Genomic DNA, 27,301 nt, shown 5'->3' on the forward strand with positions numbered 1-27,301 from the left:
AGACTGGCCGGGGACAGCCCCGGCACAAATCATTCACGTGACCCAACCCAGCAGCACCAGTGTGGCACACACACACACACACACACACACACACACACACACACAACTGCTTCCCACGGGGGGGGGGGGTGACTTAAAGCTCTCACGGAGGCTCTGTGCCCAGTGGACCGAGCTCAGCTTTGCATAGCCAGTTTCCTCCGAAAAAATCAGCGAACCAGACGCACACCGTCGAAGTCTGCCGGATTTATATATAATAAATGAGGCACCCAAAATACGCCACCGACAGACTGTCTCGTCTTTCTGTGGACCGTACCTCAATCTCTCCAGGCCCCCCTTCCTGCCCCAGTGTAAACACGAAGTTAGAAGGAAAAACCCGAGTGCTAGACGGGGGGAGAGGAAACCTTGCCACCACTGGGGAGTGTGAGCGAGCAGGCGTCGGCTGCCTGCGGCTGAAGTCCCGCCTTGCTCGGCGGGCGCTACTGCACAGCTGTGTTACCTTACTTGTCTTTTCCTCCCCGTTCGAGCGTCAGGAGCTGGGGAGTGTAGTCTCCCTGGCCACAGTAGTGTGACAGTAGCATCCCCTCCCCGTACACACACACACACACACACTCACACTCAATATTGACCTGGGCCGCCTTGTAGTAACAGTAGGTAGTGACAGTTGAGGTGCTCGTGCAGGTAACTCACGTCCCCCAGCGGTGAGTGACGATGTGTGGTGGGTCGGTCACTCCTCCTGCCCTGCGTCACTCCCAGCCCTGGCTGATGTGGATGTCATCCATGCCCACGCTCACGTTGTACCCCCAACGTGGTGTGTTGCCCTCGAGACGTGCCCCCCCTCACGTGCACGTGCGTGCGTTGTGTGTGTGTGTGTGTGTGTGTGTGTGTGTGTGTGTTTACGGTCACCTGCAGAATGTAGAAATTCATTGTCAGTTTTTCCGTGATAATATCATGGGTCAGCGCTACACCGCCAGGGTGGATCAGCTCCAAGGCATAGAACTGGCGCAACCATCATGGGACCCGCAGGCAACTCGCGCCCCTCCGTTGCCGACGACCAGAGGCGATTTCGCCTCACGGCGGCGGAAGGAAGGGTTCCTTGTGACAGGGAGGGAGTGTTCTGCAGGGGAGGCTTCTACACCCCCCCAGACGCACTCACGAACGTACATTGAGACGGGAGATCCTCAGGTCGTCCCCGTGTCCCTCCTGGACCCATACAGCAATGGGACGTTATCCCATCATTGACGCACACAGTAATCCGGCTCGGGTTGGGACATCCTTGGTGGGAGGCTGACTGCGGGGGAGAAAAACGCCTGCCAACACACGGATCATCTTGGCTGCCTTGTCTCGTGTCACCGATGATGGAGAAGGTGGTGTTCTTGTGGCCGGTTGTGGTACTGTTGGTGGTGTGTGTGTGTGTGTGTGTCTCTCTCTCTCTCTCCCCCAGCGCTGGTGTCCCGCCATCCAGTCCTGTTGGTGAGGCAGGCTGCCTGCCGCCAGTTGCAGCAGCAGCAGCAGCCTTGACACGCTCTCCCGTGCCGTAGCACTGCAGTCACCCTAGGAGGAGGAGGAGGAGGGCGACTCCTCCTCCTCCTCCTCTGGGCCGGCCTCCCTGGCTGAACTTGTACGCTGGTGGGGTGGGTGGGAGGGTGGTTAGCGGTGCCTTGTTTTTACGGTGTGCATGATGACTGGTGTGGGGGGGCGTGTGGGCCTGCTGGACGCCCCAGCCAACCCCTGAATGGTCGCTCTCGGCCGTGGTGCCTCCATACTCCGTCCACAAGCAGGGAGACGGTGGGGTGTCGGCCTCCTGGTCTGGTCTGGGGCGCCATTTGTCAAGGGATGATGGTGATGCCCCTCCCCGGGTATATAGAAGAGTCAGGAGAGGGTCGAGGTCAATGATGGCTATTTTTGGAGGTGCAGCGGAGGGTTGGCATGCGTGCAGCGTCCCACAGGAACACGCACGCACCACTTTCCTCACTTCCACCCACCCTTTGCTGCCTGGCTGGTTATATGGAATGTATTTGGAAACTTTCAGTGGATACGGTTGGGTCCAGCGGACCTGTTTACCACAGTGATTGATTATTTCATTTCACACACACACACACACACACACACACACACACACACACACACACACACACACACACACACACACACACACACACACACACACACACACACTGATCCTCAGCGGTGATGCAGGCACCAGAGCATGACCATCATGTACACACACACACACACACACACACACACACACACACACACACACACACACACACACACACAGCGGCGGCAGCTTCCAGTCTCACTTTCCAGCAGGGTCCCCCCCTTACTGTACCCTCACCATCCCCTCCCACGCCTGCCTCACATCACTCTCCATCTGGAGCAACGTTAACAACACCAGCTTAACATGACACACTCACATGACACACTCACATGTGTTGATACGGCTCACTAGGACCACCAGCTCTCACACACTTGATGTGACTCCACGAATAACGCTCCTGACAGCTCCCAGACGCTCCGTACGGCTCCCAGACACTCCTGACCGTTCCCAGACGCTCCGTACGGCTCCCAGACGCTACAGACAGTCCCCAAACGCTCCGTACGGCTCCCAGACGCTCCAGACAGTTCCCAAACGCTCCGTACGGCTCCCAGACGCTCCTGACAGCTCCCAGACGCTCCGTACGGCTCCCAGACACTCCTGACAGTCCCCAGACACTCCGTACGGCTCCCAGACGCTCCGTACGGCTCCCAGACGCTCCTGACAGTTCCCAGAAGCTCCTGACCGTTCCCAGACGCTCCGTACGGCTCCCAGACGCTCCTGACAGTTCCCAGACGCTCCGTACGGCTCCCAGACGCTCCTGACAGTTCCCAGAAGCTCCTGACCGTTCCCAGACGCTCCGTACGGCTCCCAGACGCTCCTGACAGTTCCCAGACGCTCCGTACGGCTCCCAGACGCTCCTGACAGCTCCCAGACGCTCCGTACGGCTCCTGACAGCTACCAGACGCTCCGTACGGCTCCCAGACGCTCCTGACAGTTCCCAGACGCTCCGTACGACTCCCAGACGCTCCGGACAGTTGCTAGACGCTTCGAACGGCTCTTAGACGCTCCTAACAGTTGCCAGACGTTCCTTAGTGTGCCCAGAGTGCTGGTCATGTGGCCGAGTCCATGGCTGTTTCGTCCTCAGTTGTCAGTCAAGTTTCCCTCATCAGCTGGAGACGTGTGGCGGACATGACACCCCCCCCCCCTCGTGATAAGTGTCCCTCCCTCCCTCCCTCTCCCACCCCGGTAATGTGTTCAGTAATCCAGTTGACACCATCAGTCACGAGCCCAAGTTAAATAAGTAACTCCGCTATTGAGTCACCCGTAATTCTTAGATTATTTATCCTCCCCCCCTCTCTCTCTCTCACACACACACACACACACACACACACACACACACACACACACACACACACACACACTTTCGTACGGTAAGACCAGTCATTTTGGCTGGGTCCAGTTGTGTAACAGACACTCCCAGAATATTTCGCTGATGCCACAGAGTGTGCCAGCCACGCAACACGCTGACATTTCCCTCACTGAAGAAACCATCTGTTCTCAGTACGACCTTGGACATACCTGGAAGGCTGGCTACTCGAGAGTCCTGGACTTGCAAGGTGCATGATTCCTGTACTGGAAGAGTCCTGGAAGATTGTGTGTATGCATGAAGAGGTTGCCGGGCGCGAATCCCGCCAGCTGTTAAGTCAACACACAGATTCCAAAAACGTTTCTTCCTGTAACCAGAACCTGCTTCTTGCCCTCCCCACCACACTTGTCGTGGTCGAGATCGCCTTACCCACCCACACGACCACAACACCTGCCGTGCCTTACGACCACAACACCTGCCACCCACAGCACCTGTCTTGCCTCACCTGTTATGTTGTACCCCAGATCTTACCTACCATTCCTCAACACTGATCTTTGCCTCGCCATCTAAAACTGTGGGTCCTTGCTACCTTCAACATCTACCTGTATATGCACGAGTTCCACTGGTACACCACCCACTGTACAGCAGAGGTTCCACTGGCACACCACCCATCTGTACAGCAGGGGTTCCACTGGTACATCACCCACTGTACAGCAGAGGTTCCACTAGTACACTACCCATCTGTACAGCAGGGGTTCCACTGGTACACCACCCACTGTACAGCAGGGCTTCCACTGGTACACCACCCATCTGTACAGCAGGGCTTCCACTGGTACATCACCCACTGTACAGCAGGGCTTCCACTGGTACACCAGCCACTGTACAGCAGGGGTTCCACTGGTGCACCACCCACTGTACAGCAGGCCTTCCACTGGTACACCACCCATCTGTACAGCAGGGGTTCCAGTGGTACACTACCCATCTGTACAGCAGGGGTTCCACTGGTACATCACCCACTGTACAGCAGGGCTTCCACTGGTACACCACCCATCTGTACAGCAGGGGTTCCGCTGGTACACCAGCCACTGTACAGCAGGGGTTCCACTGGTACACCAGCCACTGTACAGCAGGGGTTCCAGTGGTACACAGGCGGGGTTCCAGTGTTGCGGTGGAGGTACCATCCTTGTGGTGGGTAGCTAGCATGTGGTATGCCACTGGCCCGCGGGGCGGGGGTATTGTAAGTGCTGGTGGCTGTCTCACGTGACGATGGATGACCCTGGATGAAGGTTGTCACGTGACACACCCAGGAGGCCCACCTGTGTTGCCAGGTGACCCACCTCGGCCGGTATGGTGGTGTTGGCAGGGTTGCGAAGGCGTAGTGTTGCCAGTTTTATGTTTGGTATCGTGTTACCAGTAACACCGCGTGACGTTGGCAGTGTCACCGATGCTGTGATGATGGCAGCGTGAGGATGGTGTGGTGTTGGCAAGTGTTTTGGTGGGGTGGTGTTGGCAGGCTTGGCCTTGGTGTGGAGGTGGCAGGAGACGGCCTTCAGCGGCGGCTATTGATCGTGGTGCGCTACTGCCGACTTCCTGTGGCAGAGGCCGTGTACTGTTGGGTGGAGCGTTGCCCCGTGGCCCTCATCATCACCTGCCATGGTGTGGTATACCTCCACATAGGTTGGGGGGAAGAGGACAGACTGGCCCTGCCTCACGACGCCCCTACCCTGGCCCTCATCCCACCACACACACACGTGACTCGCCAACATTAGCGCGCACCAAAGAGGGGCCGTCTGGAGTGTGGAGGTCGTTCACTGTCTCCCCGCGACCCACACTGCCACCCTGACTCGCCAAAACACAGCCGAGCACACAGACCCCCTCAACGCCGTCACCGCTCTCTGCTTCCTCGTACACCACAGTGACGGGGAACCCACGGCAGTAGTACCCGCCCCACACTCCCGCCGCTCACCACCTCGGGTCACAGATGATCCGCCCGCCATTCTGTGCCTCACAGGTCGTGGGGCACTGCAGCTCCCATGTCGTAGTTGCTGGTATACGTTGAGGGCTTCGGACGAGGGGGGTGTTGCGCCGAGGGCCAGCACTGTGTCCCGGCCGGATACACGTACAAAGCTGTGTCGCCGGTGTGGTGATACCTGGTGCCATCACCTTACACCAACTGCTCAAGGACACTGGGGGCCACACACTGCTCTAGACTGCTACACGCACCGTGCATCCAGCAGGGACTTGCTGCACATCTCTGGCAGCAGACTGATTGTAGCTAGGGACAAGCAGACGAGGACATGGTGCAGACTGGTGCCACCACTCGTCTGCCAGACTGGGGGGTCATGATGCAGACTGGTGGCACCCCCCTCGTCTACCAGACTGGGGGGGTCATGATGCAGACTGGGGCACCCCTCGTCTGCCAGACTGGGGGTCATGATGCAGACTGGGGCACCCCTCGTCTGCCAGACTGGGGGGGTCATGATGCAGACTGGTGACCCCACTCGTCTGCCAGACTGGGGGGGTCATGATGCAGACTGGTGGTGCCACCACCCCTCGTCTGCCGTCTGGGATAATGGTGCATTGACCGTTGGCACCACCACCACCACTACTCATCTGCCACAGGGGACCCTGGTGCTGGGTGGTGCACCACGCTAAGCCTGGCAGGATGGAAGGTGCCGGCAGCAGATGACGTACCGCTGAGAGAGGCTGTGTGGTGTGTGGTGCGGACCGCGCCACTTGCCGCTCTGGCAACATGTTGCAAGTCATGGTACTTTGATGAGTGTAGAATGCGGTAAAATATTCCGCCGTAGCCGTAAAAGAACGACCCCTGGCGGTGACACCCGGATAGTGGATGGCTTAGTTCTCCCCCCAGGGGGGGGAAGGAGGTTGGCGGAGATGACTGATGACGCTGGGGAAGTGGATGAAGATGACCATTGACACTGATGTGGTGGGAATGGATGACTGGTGACACTGATGTGGTGGGAATGGATGACTGGTGACACTGATGTGGTGGGAATGGATGACTGGTGACACTGATTTGGTGGGAATGGATGACTGGTGACACTGATTTGGTGGGAATGGATGACTGGTGACACTGATTTGGTGGGAATGGATGACTGGTGACACCGATGTGGTGGGAATGGATGACTGGTGACACTGATGTAGTGGGAATGGATGACTGGTGACACTGATGTAGTGGGAATGGATGACTGGTGACACTGATGTAGCAGTTAGGGACGACTGGTGACCTGATTTAGCAGGAAGAGTTGACTCGTGGCACTGACGTAGCAGGGAGTAGTGACTGGTGACTGATGTAGCAGACAAGGATGACTGATGTTGTCGGTAGGGATGACTGTTGGCACTGTTATGGTAAATTGCTCTAATATGTGGCTCTGAGGTGAGAGGGATGCCTAATTACTCTGAGGTGATGGTCAAGGTTGACGGTATTATGTTGGTGAACTAAAAACCTCTCATCAGGGGAGAAATACAATGAGTAAAGTTTGTATGAATACCATGGATTATACCAAAAATATATCAAATTGTCTATTCATCATATTAGAAGTACAAAACATGCACACAATAATTTCACAAACCTTTGAAGGAATTTTCATGTGTAGTTGAAGTCAGTCCTAGGTGATCCCAGGACAGATAATTATTTAATGAATAAGACAACAGAGAGATACAGTGTTATTTAGCAAGCAAAATGTATGGTGAGTACAGTGCAACAGCACAGTCTTTAGTAAAATCTCATTGTAGGTATACATCATAAAGCAAAGGACCTTTGAGAAATGTAGTGGAAAAGATATAGGCAGCACACCAGCCAACCAATATTAAGAGAGGAACTAATGAGTATAGCAGAATAAGGATGGAGAAACAAAGAAACTTTAACAAGAATATTGTGGATAAGGCAAGAGAAAATCCACACCTGTCCCATAAATTCATTAGGAGCAAATTAAGCTTAGCATTTCAGAGGGAAGAGTTGTAGAGAATGACAAGGATATGTGAGGAGCTGGGTGACAAGTTCAAAAAGTTTTTTAGCGGAAGACACAATGGCCTCAACACCAGTTAGGTAGGATGGGGATGAGGTCTTGGAAAGCATCGAGATGTAAGGGGGGAAGGAAAAAAATATTAGAGTACATAAGGGTCTCGACCCATACAAGCTCTTAATCCTGATGAAATTTCACATGTGCTGAAGATATGTGGTCATACACTTGACAAATCTCTTGAAATATGGCTTAAAGGGTAAAATGCTAAGGGAGTAGAAAAACGTAAATGTCATACCTGTATATGAGAAAGGACACTGGGAAGAGGCGTTGAACTCCAGAGTCTTGTTGATGAATGTAGTCTATAAGGTACTGGAAAAGGCAGAAAGCAGAGAAATTACTTTAGTGAGACACAATGTGGTTTCAGGAAAATTCGTACATAAAGAAACTCATAGATTTCTGAGAGGGAGTAAGCTCAGCATTGGACAAGAGAATGGTTCATGGATTAAATGCATCTTATATCAGGACTTTCAGAAAGCATTTGACACTATGCTGTGTGGAAAGCTGACTAAGAAGGTGGATCACCAGGCAGGAAATGAGAAGGGCCCCTTCAATGGGTTGAAGATCATTTTAATGGAAAGGAACTAACTACACGTCAGAGGAGTTTTCTCAAAATGGGTTGATGTCTTTAGGGGAATGCTACGGGATTCTGTTCAGGGACTATTATCCCACTTCATCTTTGTGAATAATTTTCCAGAAGGTATTGACCTTTACCTGAGAATGTTTTTCAATGATGCAAAGATCATGAGGGAAGTGAAGAATGAGGAGGACTGCTTCATTTTACAAGGCGGTAGAGACAGACTCCAGAGTTGGTCTGATATAAGGGTCGCAGTAGAAGAAGGCTTTAGCATGACGTATCATCCAGCAGAAAATAAGCTGCAGGAGTGTTTGTCAGAGATGGGAGTCATCATTGTTCCTAACTTGTTGCCAGAATCCAGCCTTAGGAGAATAGTTAAGGAGATTTATTGTCAGCTAGCAATCACTAGAATTGCATTCAAGATCATAAATAAAGAATTATCCAGCAAATTGTTTACACCTTTCATTTAGCCAAAACTGAAGTGCAATATGTTTCTCATGTTTGGTCACCAAACATAAAGAGGCATGGAGAACTAGATGAGAAGGTCCAAAGGAAGGTGAGAAATGTGGTACCAGAAAGAGGAGAGTAGAGTTAAAGGGGAAGGCTAGAGGCCATAAATTTGCGTACAGTGGACGAGAGAAGAATGACATAGTGAACAACTCTTTGAAAGATGGAGGGATAGGACAACCAGAGATCATAGCATGAAATTAAAAAGAAATTTATTAGAAAAGAAATAGAGAGATACTCTTATAGTAAAGTACAAGAGAACTGGATGAAGTTAATAAACTGAGTTATGAGGTGAAAAAATGAGTGGAGAAAGTTCAAGAGGTTGGGCCTCTCTCCATACTTTACACATAAGTCAACAAACATCCATGTACACAAAGACCACTGTTGACTCTTTGGCAGTCATAAAAAATTCAAGAAATTTCTTTTTAATGAAATTGAGACTTCATATATGACTGAAACCTTCAACCTAATGACCATTGCAGTGTGGCAGAGAATCAAAGAGTAGTTTGGAATGCAGCTAAGTTTCTTAAAAAAAAATGGGTGTTTTTGCTGATGATTGGTTAGTCAGACCATTTGTATGACCTGAGATGAAGTGCCTGAGAACTGGCAGCTGAATTACATAGGTAAAAGTTTGGTGAGTATACCTGTCAAGAAGTATGAGTGTTTGAGAAGATGGTGGCATGCACAAAGCATCACACTGGGGAGAAGCAGTATGATTTCATAAAGGGTAGAGGATGTGTATCAGGGAAGGGACGGAGGGAGAGAGAGAGATTTGCACATGGCATGTATGAATCAAGAGAAATCATATGACAAAGTTGATAGAAAAGTGTTCTGAAGGGTTATGTAAAAGTATTGGGTAAGTGAAAAGTTACTAAATGCAGTGAAAAGTTTTTACTTAAGTAGAGGTGTCTGTACAAGTAGGAAGAGAAGAGATTGAGTGGGTCTAAGTGAAGTTGGGTTTGTTCCACATATGGTAGAGGTGTCTGTACAAGTAGGAAAATAAGAGATTGAGTGGGTCTAAGTGAAGTTGGGTTTGTTCCAGCATATGTGATGACACTTTGGTTGTTTAATCTGTTTGTGAGGGGTGGAGGGAGGCGAATGCAGGTGTCTTAGGGTGAGGGGACAGGTTTTTGGCATAGAGGTAGGGGGGCATGGGAGGTGAAACACTTGCTGTTTGCAGATGACCTTGCTCTGATGACACACTTTGGAGAGAGACTTCAGAGGCTAGTGAAGAGTTTAGGAATGTGAGAAAGGAGGAGGTTGAGATTGCTTATATACAAAACTATGTTAGTAGGGGGGATAAAACACAATGGTTTTAAAGTAAGTTTGAATGAAAAGGACATGAAGGAAGTGGTATTGGATGGAATCAGAGGCTAAAGTGAGTCATAGGGTGGGAGAGGGGACTAAGGTCCTGGGTGCTTTGAAGAGTGTTTAGGAGAGGTTCTTGCCTGTTTGGGCAAAAATAGATGTGTTTAAAGGTTTAGTAGTCTCAACAGTTTTGTATGGATACGAGCACTGGGGCCTTCAATGCAAAAGAATGAAAGAGGGTGGACTCGATGAAATTAGATGTGAGGCTTGTTGATTTTGTAATGAATGACATTGTAAAAGATGTAAGAGAGTATTATGGAATTAAACACTGTTTGATTAAGAGAACCAACCAGAGTGTGCTGGAATGTTTTTTTCAGACATATGTAGAGGATGAGTAAAGAAAGACTTAATGGGGTCTACTTGTCAGAAGATGAGGTACAAAGAGGGAAGGGGGATACTAAGGAGATGGATGAATGGAGTGGAAGACACTTAAAAGTATTGACCCATAACATTTAGAAGAGTAAGAGCTGTGCATAGGTAAAAAAGAATTGTTATGGTATACAAAGGACGACATGCTGCCAGTGGGCTGAATCAGGGCATATGAAGCATTAAGCGTAAACCATAGAATAGTTGGAAGGACTTGGCTGTGGATGGTAATCTCAGGTTTTAGTGCATTATACATTACAGCAGGAGAATAGATATATTAAGATAAGTATGTTGTTTGTGTATTCCTGGCACTTCCTCAGTAAATTGCTGAACAGGTTACAGATGTGAATGACTTATTTCTGATTTTTTATTATTATTATTATTATTATTATTATTATTATTATTATTATTATTATTATCATCATCATCATCATATTAATATTATCATTTCAATTACAGGGCAGCAACAAGTGGGGGAGCAGGAGCTAGCAACGAAGATGCTTCAGATCCAGAGTAAGCGGTTCTACATAGATGTAAAACAGAACAGACGTGGGAGGTTCATGAAAGTAGCGGAGGTAAGTAACTGTCTCACCCCTCCATGAATGGGGAGTTTCATGCTTTGTGTATAGTTAAGAACCTGTATGAGCACATAGATAGAATAAAGAATACACTTATGTAATAGTAACAGGTCAGGGCTAAGGAGCTTTGAATATGGACAAATGATGTTGAAAATATTTTAATGTTTATAGGTTATTTATTTATTCATTATATTTTGTCGCTGTCTCCCATGTTAGTGAGGTAGTGCAAGGAAACAGACAGAAGAATGGCCCAACCCACCCACATACACATGTAATTACATACACGTCCACACACAGCACATATACATATCTGTACATCTCAATATATATATATATATATATATTTTTATTTATATTTTATTTATTTTGCTTTGTCGCTGTCTCCCGCGCCTGCGAGGTAGCGCAAGGAAACAGATGAAAGAAATGGCCCAACCCACCCCACGCACATGCACACACACACACGTCCACCACGCAAACATATATACACACACAGACACACATATACACACATGCACACAATTTACGCTGTCTGCCCCTACTCACCCCCATCGCCACCCCGCCACACACGGAATAACATCCCCCTCCCCCCTCATGTGCGCGAGGCAGCGCCAGGAAAAGACAACAAAGGCCCCATTCGCTCACACTCAGTCTCCAGCTGTCATGCAATAATGCCCGAAACCACAGCTCCCTTTCCACATCCAGGCCCCACAGAACTTTCCATGTTTTACCCCAGACGCTTCACATGCCCTGATTCAATCCATTGACAGCACGTCGACCTCGGTATACCACATTGATCCAATTCACTCTATTCTTTGCCTGCCTTTCACCCTCCTGCATGTTCAGGCCCCGATCACTCAAAATCTTTTTCACTCCATCTTTCCACCTCCAATTTGGTCTCCCACTTCTCGTTCCCTCCACCTCCGACACATATATCCTCTTGGTCAGTCTTTCCTCACTCATTCTCTCCATGTGCCCAAACCATTTCAAAACACCCTCTTCTGCTCTCTCAACCACGCTCTTTTTATTTCCACACATCTCTCTTACCCTTACATTACTTACCCAATCAAACCACCTCACACCACATATTGTCCTCAAACATCTCATTTCCAGCACATCCACCCTCCTGTGCACAACTCTATCCATAGCCCATGCCTCGCAACCATACAACATTGTTGGAACCACTATTCCTTCAAACATAGCCATTTTTGCTTTCCGAGATAATGTTCTCGACTTCCACACATTCTTCAAGGCTCCCAGGATTTTCGCCCCCCTCCCCCACCCTATGATTTACTTCCACTTCCATAGTTCCATCCGCTGCCAGATCCACTCCCAGATATCGTAAACACTTTACTTCCTCCAGTTGTTCTCCATTCAAACTTACCTCCCAATTGACTTGACCCTCAACCCTTCTGTACCTAATAACCTTGCTCTTATTCACATTTACTCTTAACTTTCTTCTTTCTCACACTTTACCAAACTCAGTCACCAGCTTCTGCAGTTTCTCACATGAATCGGCCACCAGCGCTGTATCATCAGCGAACAACAACTGACTCACTTCCCAAGCTCTCTCATCCCCAACAGACTGCATACTTGCCCCTCTCTCCAATATATATATATATATATATATATATATATATATATATATATATATATATATACACAGACATATACTGTCTGCCCTTATTCATTTCCGTCGCCGCCCTGCCACACATGAAATGAAAACCCCCTCCCCCTGCATGTGCGCGAGGTAGCATTAGGAAAAGACAACAAAGGCCATATTCGTTCACTCACACTCAGTCTCTAGCTGTCATGTATAATGCACCAAAACCACAGCTCCCTTTTCACACCCAGGCCCCACAAAACTTTCCATGGTTTACCCCAGATGCTTCACATGCCCTGGTTCAATCCATTGACAGCACGTCGACCGCGGTATACCACATCGTTACAATTCACTCTTCCTTGCACGCCTTTCACCCTCCTGTATGTTCAGGCCCCGATCGCTCAAAATCTTTTTCACTCCATCCTGCTACCTCCAATTTGGTCTCCCACTTCTCCACTTCTCCTTGTTCCATCCTCACTCATTCTGTCCATGTGACCAAACCATTTAAGTACACCCTCTTCTGCTCTCTCAACCGCACTCTTTTCATTACCACATATCTCTCTTACCCTTTCATTACTTTATCAAATCACCTCACACCACATATTGACCTCAAACATCTCATTTCCAACTCATCCACCCGCCTCCGTACAACCTTATCTATCGCCCATGCCTCACAACCATGTAACATTGTTGGAACCACTATTCCTTCAAACATACCCATTTTTGCTTTCCGAGATAACATTCTCGCCTTCCACTCATTCTTCAACGCTCCCAGAACCTTCGCCCCCTCCCCCACCCTATGATCCACTTCCGCTTCCATGGTTCCATCCGCTGCCAGATCCACTCCCAGATATCTAAAACACTTCACTTCCTCCACTTTTTCTCCATTCAAACTTACCTCCCAATTCATTTGTCCCTCAACCCTACTGAACCTAATAATTTTGCTCTTATTCACATTTACTTTCAGCTTTCTTCTTTCACACACTTTACCAAACTCAGTCACCCACTTCTGCAGTTTCTCACCTGAGTCAGCCACCAGCACTCTATCATCAGCGAACAACAATTGACTCACTTCTCAAGCCTTCTCATCCCCAGCAGACTGCATACTTGCCCCTTCCTCCCAAATTCTTGCATTCACATCCCTGACAACTCCATCCATAAACAAATTAAACAACCATGGAGACATCATGCACCCCTGCCACAAACCAACATTCACTGGGAACCAATCACTTTCCCTCTGCCTACTCGTACACATGCCTTACATCCTCGATAAAAGCTTTTCACTGCTTCTAGCAACTTACCTCCCACACCATATACTCTTAATACCTTCCACAAAGCATCTTTATCAACTCTTTATCATATGCCTTCTCCAGATCCATAAATGCTACATACAAATCCATCTGCTTTTCTAAGTATTTCTCACATACATTCTTCAAAGCAAACACTTGATCCACACATCCTCTACCACTTCTGAAACCACACTGCTCTTCCCCAATCTGATGCTATGTACATGCCTTGCCCCTCTCAATCAATACCCTCCCATATAATTTCCCAGGAATACTCAACAAACTTATACCTCTGTAATTTGAACACTCGCCTTTGTCCCATTTGCCTTTGTACATGCTTTCTGCCAATCCTCAGGCACTTCACCATGAACCATACATATATTGAATATCCTCGACTACTAGTCAACAACACAGTCACCCCCATTTTTAATAAATTCCACTGCAATACCATCCAAACCCACCGCCTTGCTGGCTTTCATCTTATGCAAAGCTTTCACTACTGTTTAGCAAATCATTCTCCCTGACCCTCTCACTTCGCACACCACCTCGACCAAACCACCCTATATCTTCCACTCTATCATCAAACACATTCAACATCCTTCAAGATACTCACTCCATCTCCTGACTTCACCACTACTTGTTATTAGCCCCCTTCACCGATGTTCCCATTTGTTCTCTTGTCTTATGCACTTTCTTTACCTCCTTCCAAGACATCTTTTTATTCTCCCTAAAATTTAATGAAACTCTGTCACCCCAGCTCTCATTTGCCCTCTTTTCACCTCTTGCACCTTTCTCTTAACCTCTTGCCTCTTTCTTTTATACATCTCCCAGTCATTCGCACTACTTCCCTGCATGAATCATCCAAACGCCTCTCTCTAAAAATCTATATATCTCTCAGTGATTTGCACTACTTCCCTGCAAAAACCGTCCAAATGCCTCTCTTCTCTTTCACTAACAGTCTTACTTCTTCATCCCACCACTCGCTCCTCTTTCTAATCTGCCCACCTCCCACCTTTCTCATTCCACAAGCATCTTTTGTGCAAGCCATCACTGCTTCCCTAAATACATCCCATTACTCCCCTTACATCATTTGCTCTCACCTTTTTCTATTCTGAACTCAATCTTTCTTGGTACTTCCTGACACAAGACTCCTTTCCAAGCTCTCTTACTCTCACCACTCTCTTCACCCCAACATTCTCACTTCTTTTCTGAAAACCTCTACAAATCTTCACCTTCACCTCCACAAGATAATGATCAGACATCCCTTCAGTTGCCTCTCTCAGCGCATTAACATCCAAAAGTCTCTCTTTCACGCACCTATCAATTAGCATGTAATCCAATAATGCTCTCTGGCCATCTCTCCTACTTACATATGTAAGATACATATGTATCTCTCTTTTTAAACCAGGTATTCCCAATCACCAGTCCTTTTTCAGCACACAAATCTTCAAGCTCTTCACAGCTTCTGTTTACAACACTGAACACCCCATGTACACCATATATATCCTCAGCTGCCATATTACTCACCTTTGCATTCAAATCACCCATCACTATAACCCAGTCTCGTGCATCAAAGGTGCTAACACACTCACTGAGCTGCTCCCAAAACACTTGCCTCTCATGATCTTTCTTCTCATGACCAGGTGGATAGGCACCAATAATCACCCATCTCTCTCTATATACTTTTAGTTTTACCCATATCAATCTAGAGTTTACTTTCTTACACTCTATCACATACTCCCACTACTCCTGCTTCTGGAGTAGTGCTACTCCTTCCTTTGCTCTTGTCCTTTCACCAACCCCTGACTTTACTCCGAAGACATTCCTGAACCACTCTTCACCTTTACCCTTGAGCTTCATTTCACTCAAGAGCCAAAACATCCAGGCTCCTTTCCTCAAACACACTACCTATGTCTTCTTTTTTCTCATCTTGGTTACATCCACACACGTTTAGACACCCCAGTCTGAGCCTTCGAGGAGGATGAGCACTGCCCGCATGACTCTTCTTCTGTTTCCCCTTTTAGAAAGTTAAAATAGAGGGAGGGGAGGGTTTCTAGCCCCCTGCTCCCATCCCCTTTAATCACCTTCTATGACACATGGAATGTGTGGGAAGTATTCTTTCTTTCCTGTTCCCAGCAAAGCAGTGCGAGGAATACAGACAAAAATACCACATTTGTTCCCCCTCAGTCTCTAGCTGCCATGTGTAATACACGGAAACAACAGCTCCCTATCCACATCCAGGCCCCACAGACCTTTCCATGATTTACCCCAGACGCTTCACATGCCCTGGTTCAGTCCATTGACAGCATATCGACCCTGGTATACCACATCATTCCAATTCACTCTATTCCTTGCATGCCTCTCACCCTCCTGTATGTTCAGGCCCCAATCGCTGAAAATCTTTTTCACTCCATCCTTTCCACCTCCAATTTGGTCTCCTGCTTCTCCTTGTTCTCTCCACCTCTGACATATATATCCTCTTTGTCAATCTTTCCTCACCTATTCTTTCCTTATGTCCAAACCATTTCAACAGACCCTCTTCTGCTCTCTCAACCATACTCTTTTTATTTCCACACATCTCCGTTACCCTTACACTACTTACTCGATCAAACCACCTCATACCATATATTGTCCTCAAACATTTCATTTCCAAACACATCTACGTTCCTCCGTACAACCCTATCTATGGCCCATGCCTTGCAGCCATGTTATATTGTTGGAACTACTATTCCTTTTGCTCTCCGAGATAAAGTTCTCGCCTTCCTTACATTCTTCATTGTTCCCAGAACCTTCACCCCCTCCCCCACCATGTGACTCACTTCCACTGCTAAGTCCACTCCCAGATATTTAAAACACTTCACTTCCTCGAATTTTTCTCCATTCAAACTTATATCCCAATTAACTTGTCCCTCAACCCTACTGAACCTAATAACCTTGCTTTTATTCACATTTACTCTCAACTTTCTCCTTTCACACAGTTTTGCAAACTCAGTCACCACCTTCTGTAGTTTCTCACTCGAATCAGCCACCAGAGCTGTATCATTGGCGAACAACAACTGACTCACTTCCCAGGCCCTTTCATCCCCAACAGACTGCATACTCACCCCTCTCTCCAAAACTTGCATTTACCTCCCTAACCACCCCATCCATAAACAAATTAAACAGCCATGGGGACATAACACACCCCTGTTGCAGACCAACATTCACTGGGACCTAGTAGCAAACAAAGGAGTAAGACTGGTGAGAGCTTTTGATAGAGCTTAGTGAGTATGTCAACAATTGATGTGAGAAATCAAGTAATAATGATGGGTGATTTGATTGCATGATTGGATGAGTTGTAGTTGAGAGATAATTAGGACGCATGGGATACCCAATGTTAATGAAAATGAACAGCTGTAGAGGTATGTGCTGAGTAAGGAGTGGTGATTTGGAGTACTTGATAATTATGTGTGGTAAGTTGGGTTAATGGTAAGGGGGCATTATTGGATTATGTCCTAATTGATAGGCATGCTAAAGAGAGACTTACAGATATAAATATGCTGAGAGAGACAGCTGGTAGGATGTCTGATCACAGCAGTCTGATTTAGCAAAACAGAGAATGTTAACCCCAAAACAACACAAGAGACAAGGAATGTAACATCTTTCATGTCTGCCAACATACAGGGACTTGAACAGATACAACAAATATAATCCCACTTATAAATGGTTTGCTAGACGAGTCAAATGCATCATTTGTAGCCTTGACTGAAACACACACGAAACACCATTGAGGCAGAGATACCTACAAACTGTGTAAATGCTGCAAGACTAGAAAAGCATGTGGAGGAGTTTGACTGTATATAGTGGGTACACACATAACAAGTCATCTCCTAAACTCCTCAAATGATGTAGTAGAAGCACTCATTGTCAAGGTTAAATACCCAAACCTGGTCATCTCATTAATGTATAGACAACCAGATGCAAACCCTTAAGAATGTATGGGGTGAATTAAGAAACCAAGAATCCTATTTTGACCTCAAAAACCAAGTCCCAGATGCACTTGTCTTAGGGAACTTCAACCTACCACACATTAAAAGGAGACAGGCAAGCATTAATTTTGAAGCTGAAAATGTTGTCACTGGAAGTAGTTTTGATGAACAGCTTCAAAAAAGAGAGTTACTCGCATTATGTGAAAAGTTCTGCCTCTGGGGGAGGGGAAATAACATTCTGGACTTAATCTCTACAAATAACGTGGTCCTAGCTATCCATGTAAATGTCTTTATCTCTGATGCCCGTTCTCTCAGGGAACTCCCATCAAGAGGGTGGACTCAACAATGAGCCTCAACTTATCCCTGTCCTAGCATGCTTCTCTCGTATATGCCACTCCGCACATTCTGCCACCATTTCTCTCCTGCTAGTATTCTTCCACTCTATATCCATGTCACGGGTGGTCTTCCTCTCACATCAACCCCTTTAGTCATACTATCATACAGTCTCCTTGTAAACCCCCAGTCTTGCATTCTTTCCACATGCTCAAACCATCTCAAAGTATTACGCTTCACCCACTCTACCACTCATCAGTTCATTTCCTCTGCATTCCCAGCCACACCATGTCTCTCATACATCCCATTTTTTTTATTCATTCCATTATAGTCATACCACATGATCTTAATGTGGACCGTATATATGATATTATAATGGAAGTAAAAACAAGCTTGGATGCTAAACTGCCTGATAAGAACACAGTGGAAGTAAAAACAAGCATGGGTGCTAAACTGCCTAGTAAGAACACACAATTCAGTGCAAGTATTTTCAATAATTTCAGTTTTGATTATAAACAGATAAACTGGGAGGATGTGGTTAATGAGATGTCTACGACACAATGGGAAACCCTGCTTATTACCATAACTGAAGAGGGCTGTGTAAATGACATAACCACTTTGGCTCTCCAAAAGTGCAAGAGACATATACCTGCGAGAAGAAAGCAGAAAAGGTCTAGGTTAGAATGAGAAAGACAAATACTTTACAGGAGATGAAAAAGAATTGCAGACCTTCCAAAGAAGCCACAGCTCTTCCAGCAAAAGAAAAAAAAACCTATCAAGTGAATTATTGGACATTAGACCAAAAACTAAAGATGTCAAATGACACTCAGGAAAAAGAAGAAAATTCCATTAGTGAAAGAGAAATAACCCAGAATACTTTTACTCAAGCAAAATGCAAATCCAGGATGAAAAACTTGAGTGGCCCACTTAAAACAAGTATTTTTACAGATGACTGTCAGGAGATGATTGAGATCCTCAACCGGCAGTATGAATCGGTATTCAATGAGCAAAACCACAGTAAAGGTAAATGACTGAACAGACTTTTTCCTAATCGGTAATCCCACAAGTGTATGCATAACAGATATCACCACATTACAAGATTATGAGAGGTCCATTGAGAGCATGCCCATGCACTCAGACCAGGCCCACACTCATGGAACTCAGTCTTCATAAAGAAGTGTAAAACATGTTTAGCACCTGCACTAAATGTCCTCTGGAGAAAAAGTTTAGATTCTGGCATTATTCCCAAGAGTTCAAAACTGACCAACCTTGCCCCACTCCACAAAGATGTAAGCAAAGCATTCCCAGAAAACTATCAACAAAAGCATCAACACTGTACATCTTTAGAATCTTCAGAAGTCGTAAGAAGCAAGCTGACTGAATTTATGGAAGTGAACATTCCATGTAACCCTGGACATATGGTTTCAGGGCAGGAAAATCTTGCCTCTTTCGGTTGCTTGACCACTATGATAGGATTGTTGAAGCTCTGGAAAACAAAATGATGTGATTTACACAAACTTGGCAAAAGCATTTGACATGTATGACCATGGTGTCATAGTACATAAAATGCAAAAGGTGGCAGTAACTGGAAATTTTGGGAGATAAATATTCAAATTTTTAAGTAATAGATCATAACACCTATACCATGCCTTCTCCAGTACCTTCACAGTAAAACGCCTAGTTGTCAAAGGAAATATCCTCGCACCCCTCCTTTTCCTCATTCATATATCTGACATTGATGTGAGCATGAGGCACAGTTTCATATCATCCTTTGCAGATGATACAAGGAAAAGTATGAAAATCACATCAGTTGAAGATGCTGGAAGGCTACAAAGAAACATGAACAAAGTTTTAACTAGACAACCCAAGAACTACATGCTTTTCAATGGAGATAAGTTACAACTTCTACTGTGTGTGGAAAATGAAGAGAATGGAGAAACACACAATACTGGACATAGATGCTAATATAAACCAGGTGAAAAATGTGAAAGACCTTGGAGGTAGTTAGGTTATAATTGGTAGGCAGCCAATGACCAGGGAGGTATATTACCAGTTCTACCTGCCTGGGTATCAGGAAGGTTAGTGACATCTGCTTAGTGAGCCAGCACTTTAGTGTCAAGTTGCACTCCTGTGACCTAAGTAGCTGTCTTTTCTTTCTGCCTCACTAACATATGGACTGCTGGTATTCTATACACTAACATACAATCTCTCCTTGCCATGTGTAACACTTTACAACACTTAATTCACACAGCTCATTCTTCGTAACTCTAGATTTCCCTGCGGTGAGCACTGTGCGCTAGCCCTGCAATTAGGCAAAATGGTTGGAGACATACAATTTCTCCTTGTCATGTGTAACACTTGACAACACATAATTCACACAGCACATTCTTCGTAACTCTAGATTTCCCTGCGGTGAGCACTATGTGCTAGCCCTGCGATTAGGCAAAATGGTAGGAGCAGTAGATAGAAGCAGTAGGTAGGAACATTTAGGCAGGATAATTATGAGGTAGAATCATTAGATAGAAGTAGTCATTAGGAACATTAGATAGGAGCCTCTGCAAAACTGTACTAGACGTGCCCTCTGCCAGTGGCCTGTTAAGGGTGAGGCACTAAAGGTTAAGAAGCAGCAGTGGAGTTCTTTGGTTATGGTGGGAATGTTGCTGTGGCTTTCCCTTTGAGGGAGTTCCAATTGGAACTGGCGTTAGAGATGTAGATAGATAGACCTCGGAGGAAAAATGTCTAATGACCTAACCTTCAGCAAACAGCAAAACAATGGTTGTCTCATGCAGAAGTTTAATAGGCTTGATCTTGCAGACCTTCAAGACAAGGAAAGAAAAGCCAATGATGATATTATTTAAGGTGGTAATTCTTTCATGAATTGAATATTGTTGCATTCCAACATCACCCTGCGGACAAAATCGCAGAATTAGAAAGTGTTCAGAGATCTTTCACAATCCACGTAATTGCAGTAAAGGAACTGGAAATGCTTGAAAGTTCTGAAGCTGTACTCCCTGGAGTGCAAACAATAGGTATATATGATCTACTATACCTAGAAAATCCTAGAAGGTATGGTTCCCAACTTTCATTTGCAAGTAAAATTTTACTGGAACGAGAGACATGGAAGACGTTGTAAAATAGTACCTCTGAAATCCAGAAGTGCAATATGTACAAAAAGAAAGAACACCCTAAACATCTGGGGCCCAAGACTCTTCAAACACTTTGCCAGGTACTATCAGAAACAGCATAGAATGCACAGTAGAAACATTCAAGAGCGCTTTGGACAAGTACCCACAAAATGTACAAGACTAGCGAGGCTGTGTGGGCCAACCAACCAACCAGTGACCCAATCCAACAACCTGGGTCCAAATACTTCACCAAGTTTTCTTTAATTATGTGAAGGCCTGGGTATTGGGAGGGTTAGTGACATAAGCTTAGTGAGCCAGTTATTTGGTGGTTCTCAAGTTGCACTTCTTTGACCTAGGTAGCTGTCTTTTCTTTCTGCTTCACTAACATGTGGACTACTGGCATTCTGTCAACAAACACAATCTTGCATATGTAACACTTGACAACACTTAACTCATGCAGCTCATTCTTCGTTACTAGATTTTCCTGCGGTGAGCACTGTGGGCTAGCCCTGCCCTTGAGCAAAATGATAGGAGCAGTAGATAGTAGTTGGTGGGAACATTTAGGCAGGAGCTTTAGGTAGAAATATTAGGTAGAAGTAGTAGGTAAGAGCATTAGACAGAAGTAGTCAATAGGAACATTAGGTAGAAGCCTCTGATAACTCTGCATTAGACTTTCCCTTTGCCTGTGGCCTGTTAAAGGTGAGGCACTAAAGGCTAAGAAGAGGCACTGTAGTTCTTTAGTTATGGAGTGGCAATAGTTATGGAGAGACTGTTGCCGTGGCCACCCCTTTGTGAGAGTTCCAATTGGAATGGGTTTCAGAGATATAGATAGATAGATAGATAGATAGATAGATAGATAGATAGATAGAAGGCAAGAGTGAAAGTATGTAGAGGCTTAAGGAAGAAAGGAAATGATAATGGTGGGAAGAGGGTGGTGAAAGTGAGTTAACTTGGAAAAGATGATTGTGTGAGGAGACATCAGAGATTGTGTGAAGAATGGTAGGTTAGAGAAACCACAACTAGAGGACTGAGTAAGGAATGGGAGGTAGTGCTTGCATGTATGAGAGAAGTTTGTGGCATGCAGAAGGTGGGAGATAAGGGGGCATGTGAGAAAGGGTGGGGTGAGAAAATTAATATGTTCATGAGAAAAGAGGTGTAGGGGCATGATTGGGAGGTGTACAGAAGGAAGCAGCAGGAAAATGCTGGAGCTGAAAATGGGTTAAAATGAAAGTTGAGTAGAGAGAATCTCACATCAAGGAGAATAAGAGGCTGAATTGGAAGGAGATGAATGGTGTGAAGAAAATGAGAAGATATTGGAGTATCAATGAAGTGAGTGGATAGAGAACTGATAAACTGCATAGAATTATGGAGAAAATGCCAACAAACAAGCAGTACAGTACAAGTACATCATTATTCTAAGAATTTAGATAAGAAATAAAGCTTAAAATTGTCTTGGTTTCAAGTAAAACTACGTAACAGTAGGTACTGGCATTTTATGTTAATTCTGATTTTCACTCAGGACACTTGACATTTAATAAGATGTTACATTTGGGTGCACATTGGTTTACTTATCTGCTCATTCAGGAATTTTTTCACTAATATAGTGGGCAAGTCAAGAGCTCTGGCAACTATAACCTACATCAAAAGCCCTCAAAATGTGTACAACTTTACCCTCAAGCTGATGCTTTTCCTACATTTCTTTTTCCCACAAGCACAAGACTCACACATTTTCTTTTCATTGGTGTAGAGAGTTGAGGAGTTTATACCGAATTTTTTCCCCATGCATACATTATTTGATTATTTTTTCATGAAAATTGTGGTCTTTTCTGGTTAGTCTCATTGGATAGGTGGAAACATCTTGTGGTTTGACCTTTTGGACAGCAAGAAGCATAATGGAAAACTAATTCACAGAGTCAGACTAAGTAAACATCTCTACCCATACACATACAAAAATCACAAAAATTAGTCACAGAATGTCACAGTAACGTAATAACAAAAGGGATTTAACATGTATATGATGAAATGCTGACAGTACAGTGTTATGATTGCTTGTTTCTTCTTGATCTGTCCAAAAGCAGGGAATTTCTTTTTCTAAATTCATAATGAGTAAATTGTCATTTGAATAAAGAGCTCCCGTTTTAAAGATATTTATCCCCTATTCATGTATACACTATTTAAGACTAGGAAAGAAATGGACAAAAATAGATAGTCAGAGATGTTAGAAGCCAGGGTGGTACCTTCATAGCTTCTAAACACATTTTTCCCATTTTTTTTACTGCACAGTCATATATTATGTACACATTATTGTATAAAAAGTTTAGAAAAGCTGTATGATAACAATGAAGGCTTGAGACATGGCCTTATGGGTGTAGAACTCCCTCCTAATATTCAGCAGATACATGTCATTACAAAGGAATAAACCTCAAACTGCACAGTTCATCTCAAATAGCACTTCCCCAGAGCACAAAGGAAAATTTAAAAAGAAAACTTTTGTTACGCAATATACCTGTATCCTATGTCTTAAAAAGAAATATAGTTTCCTCTCTATTGGTGTGGGGGAGGTTCTGGGTGGAATCAGGTCCCTGGTTGGCAAGATGAATGGTCTTCATTTATGCAAATATATAACAGTTATGATTCTTTTCTAGGGATGATTTAATTTTGTTATATTAAAATGTATATACATGTGTATGTGGGTGGGTTGGGCCATTCCTCGTCTGTTTCCTTGTGCTACCTCACTAATGCGGGAGACAAGAATTAAGTATAATAAATAAAATAAAATTAGAATTTATTTATACTTAAGAATTTCTTTTAGAGTGTTAGTCTCTGAAAAAAAGATAATGAAGTGACCATCATGACACTTTACAGCCATACAAGTGTCAAAACATTTATGGGGAATTTAAGCAAAGCCACTGAACATTAGTGCTTATTTGTTGTTTCCTGGCATCTAAGTCATCTTACAGTGATTCCCAACGCTTATGGGTTAAAAATACCACATTTTGGCCTTTTCCTTTGTTGGCACATTCATTTTGCTGATAATGTACACCTAATAACACAAATGCCCACATATGTATGTGGTACCATTAAATACTTGTATTATTAAGATATTTTTTTGATTCAAATCCCTTGTCTATTTTATTGTGTAAGTAATGCACCTGTGATTAATTTTCTATGTAATTTCAGATTGGGGCTGATGGGAGAAGAAACCAAGTGTTCCTTGCTCTCTCCACAGCAGCGGAGTTTAGAGATCATCTTTCTCTATTTAGTGACTTTTATGCTAATCTAGGTAAGTGTCTTTTCCCTCAGGTTTGATCAGTTCCTTCTTTCTTTGATTGTCACTTAAATTATCTGTTACATCACACACACACACACACACACACAAACTAGCCTTAAGACAGGTACCCATTTTTTGACCAGCCCTAAGGGGAGGATGAATACCTGGGTTGGGTGTAGCCTACTGCCACACCCAGGATTCTACCCTATGCGGGTCCAACCTCAGGCTGGCCTGTGGTGACTCATGGTCAGTAACGCTAATAGCTGCACCTTGGATGTGTGGACAAGATTGGATGTGAGCTTTCTTATCGAGGAAGCAGGTGGAACAAATGATCATTCTTGTTGGAGGCAGTTATGACAGATTTAGTTTGTTTTAAGAAAAGGAGAAATTATGTGTAAAATAAGTGGTGAAAGTTTATTTTGGAAAAGGGGCCTGTATACAGAGATACCAAGAGAGGTTTTTTGAAGAATGACATAGGACGAGAATAATTGAAAGAAGAGTTGAAAGTATTTAAGAAAGCAGCACTTACAAATGTGGGTGAATGTGGTGTATGCAGAAAGTAGGATGTGGACCTATAAATAAGAAAAAGTATTTAGTGGTGGATTTAGGAATTTAAATCGCAGGTGAAAGAGAAAAGCATGATGTATGGATAGTGTCCATAGGGAAGGAACTTCAATTATTAGAAGGAGCACAAGAGAGGTGAGAGAACTGAAAAAAAAGGGCAAATGAATGGTGATGCGAGAGAGAATATGAACGTTTTAGAAGATAAATAGTGTGAAAAGAATGATAGGCTGAATGGGACTGACAGTGAGGAGAGCAGCTGGGGCAAATAGTAAGTGACAAAGAGGTAGGACAAGTATCTTGAAGGCTTGTTTAGCATGAGAGATGATGGATGCTTAAGTAGTGTGTTTGGAACAAAGTAGTATGTAGAGTGAGAGTCATGGCAAATGGTAGGTGAAAAGACAGAAGTCAGTGAACTCTTTTAGCTAGATTCAGTCTGGCAAAGCAACAGAAGTGGATGAGACTGTTAATGAGCTACTCAAGAAAGGGGTTAACAGTAATGTTGATTGGTTTGATGTTCGACATTTTCCACACTAAGGTGTAGGAGAATTGGCAGAGCACATGCATGATGTTGCCCATAAGCAAATGGATAAAGTTGAATACTTAGATTACAAAGCTATAAGTCTGTTAAGTATACCTGGGAAGGTTTATGGGAGAATGGTGGTTAAGAAAGTGGTGGCATGCACAGAACATCTGTTTTGGAGGAAGCAGTGTAGCTTCAGGAGAGGTAGAGGGCATGAGGACGAGATGTTTGCTTTGAAGAATTTCTATGAGAAATAGTAGAGTGAATTGTATTAGGTGTTTATGGATATAGAGAAAGCATATGACAGGTTTTGACAGAGAGCCCTTGGTGAAGGTGATAAGAATATATAAAAGTAAATGGTAGTAGTTGGTAGGCAGTCAGTGATCAGGGAGGTATATTACTAGTACTACCCACCTGGGTATCGGGAGGGTTAGTGACATCTGCTCAGTGAGCCGGCACTTTAGTGATTGTCAAGTTGGACTCCTCTGACCTAAGTAGCTGTCTTTTCTTTCTGCTTCACTAACATGTGGATTACTGGCATTCTGTTCACAGACATACTATCTCTCCTTGACAACACTTAACTCATGCAGCTCATTCTTTGTAACTTTAGATTTTCCAGTGGTGTGCACTAGACCTGCCTTTTGGCAAAATGGTAGGAGCAGTAGACAGAAGTAGTAGGTAGGAACATTTAGTTAGGAGCATTAGGTAGAAACATTAGGTAGAAGTAGTAGGTATGAGTATTAGGTAAAAATAGTCATTAGAAACATAAGGTAGGAGCCTCTACAAACACTGAGCTAGACTTGCCCCCTGCCAGTGGCCAGCTGGGTGAGACACTAAAGACCAAGAAGCGGTACTGGAGTTCTTTAGTTATGGAGACTCTGTTGCCATGCCGCCCCTTTGAGGGAGTCATTTGGAACAGGCGTCAGAGATATAGATAGATCTGGAAATGAGATGTTTGAGGACAATGTGTGGTGTGAGGTGGTTTGATCGAGTAAGTAATGTAAGGGGAAGAGAGATGTGTGGAAATAAGAAGAGCGTGGTTGAGAGAGCAGAAGAGGGTGTTTTGAAATGGTTTGGGCACATGGAGAAAATGAGTGAGGAAATATTGACCAAGAGGATATATGTGTCAGAGGTGGAGGGAACGAAGAGAAGTGGGAGACCAAATTGGAGGTGGAAAGATGGAGTGAAAAAGATTTTGAGTGATCGGGGCCTGAACATGCAGAAGGGTGAAAGGCGGGCAAGGAATAGAGTGAATTGGATCGATGTGGTATACCGAGGTCGACGTGCTGTCAATGGATTGAATCAGGGCATGTGCAGCGTCTGGGGTAAACCATGGAAAGTTCTGTGGGGCCTGGATGTGGAAAGGGAGCTGTGGTTTCGGGCATTATTGCATGACAGCTAGAGACTGAGTGTGAACGAATGGGGCCTTTGTTATCTTCTCCTAGCGTTACCTCGCACACATGAAGGGGGAGGGGGATGTTATTCCATGTGTGGCGAGGTGGCGATAGGAATGAATAAAGGCAGACAGAGTGAATTGTGTGCATGTGTATATATGTATGTGTCTGTGTGTGTATATATATGTGTACATTGAGATGTATGGGTATGTATATTTGCGTGTGTGGACGTGTATGTATATACATGTGTAGGAGGGTGGGCTGGGCCATTTCTTTCGTCTGTTTCCTTGCACTTCCTCGCAAACGCGGGAGACCGACAAAGCAAAATAAAATAAATAGAAATAATAAATGAAAGTTCCCAGATGCTCATAAGACTTTATACCTGGAGTGCTTT

The 27,301-nt window shown here is 45.0% G+C and overlaps 1 protein-coding gene and 1 long non-coding RNA gene across 6 annotated transcripts in view; one reads left to right on the forward strand and one right to left on the reverse strand.

The window, feature by feature from the left end:
- Positions 1 to 27,301, forward strand: part of Pur-alpha (Purine-rich binding protein-alpha) — a 451,808-nt gene that overhangs the window by 394,027 nt on the left and 30,480 nt on the right. For all 5 annotated transcript variants that reach the window (XM_071658308.1, XM_071658309.1, XM_071658311.1 and 2 more), the window contains 2 exons: positions 10,728 to 10,843; positions 24,339 to 24,441. In XM_071658308.1, coding sequence (XP_071514409.1) covers positions 10,728 to 10,843; positions 24,339 to 24,441 — 219 coding nt within the window. The remainder of the gene's footprint in view (positions 1 to 10,727; positions 10,844 to 24,338; positions 24,442 to 27,301) is intronic.
- LOC139746776 (uncharacterized) overlaps positions 1 to 27,301 on the reverse strand; it is a 54,519-nt gene that overhangs the window by 2,060 nt on the left and 25,158 nt on the right. Inside the window, exon 2 of the long non-coding RNA XR_011712226.1 lies at positions 7,689 to 7,762. This is a non-coding gene — a long non-coding RNA (uncharacterized lncRNA). The remainder of the gene's footprint in view (positions 1 to 7,688; positions 7,763 to 27,301) is intronic.

The sequence above is a fragment of the Panulirus ornatus genome, chromosome 66, assembly GCF_036320965.1.
Source record: "Panulirus ornatus isolate Po-2019 chromosome 66, ASM3632096v1, whole genome shotgun sequence".
NCBI lineage: Eukaryota > Metazoa > Arthropoda > Malacostraca > Decapoda > Palinuridae > Panulirus > Panulirus ornatus.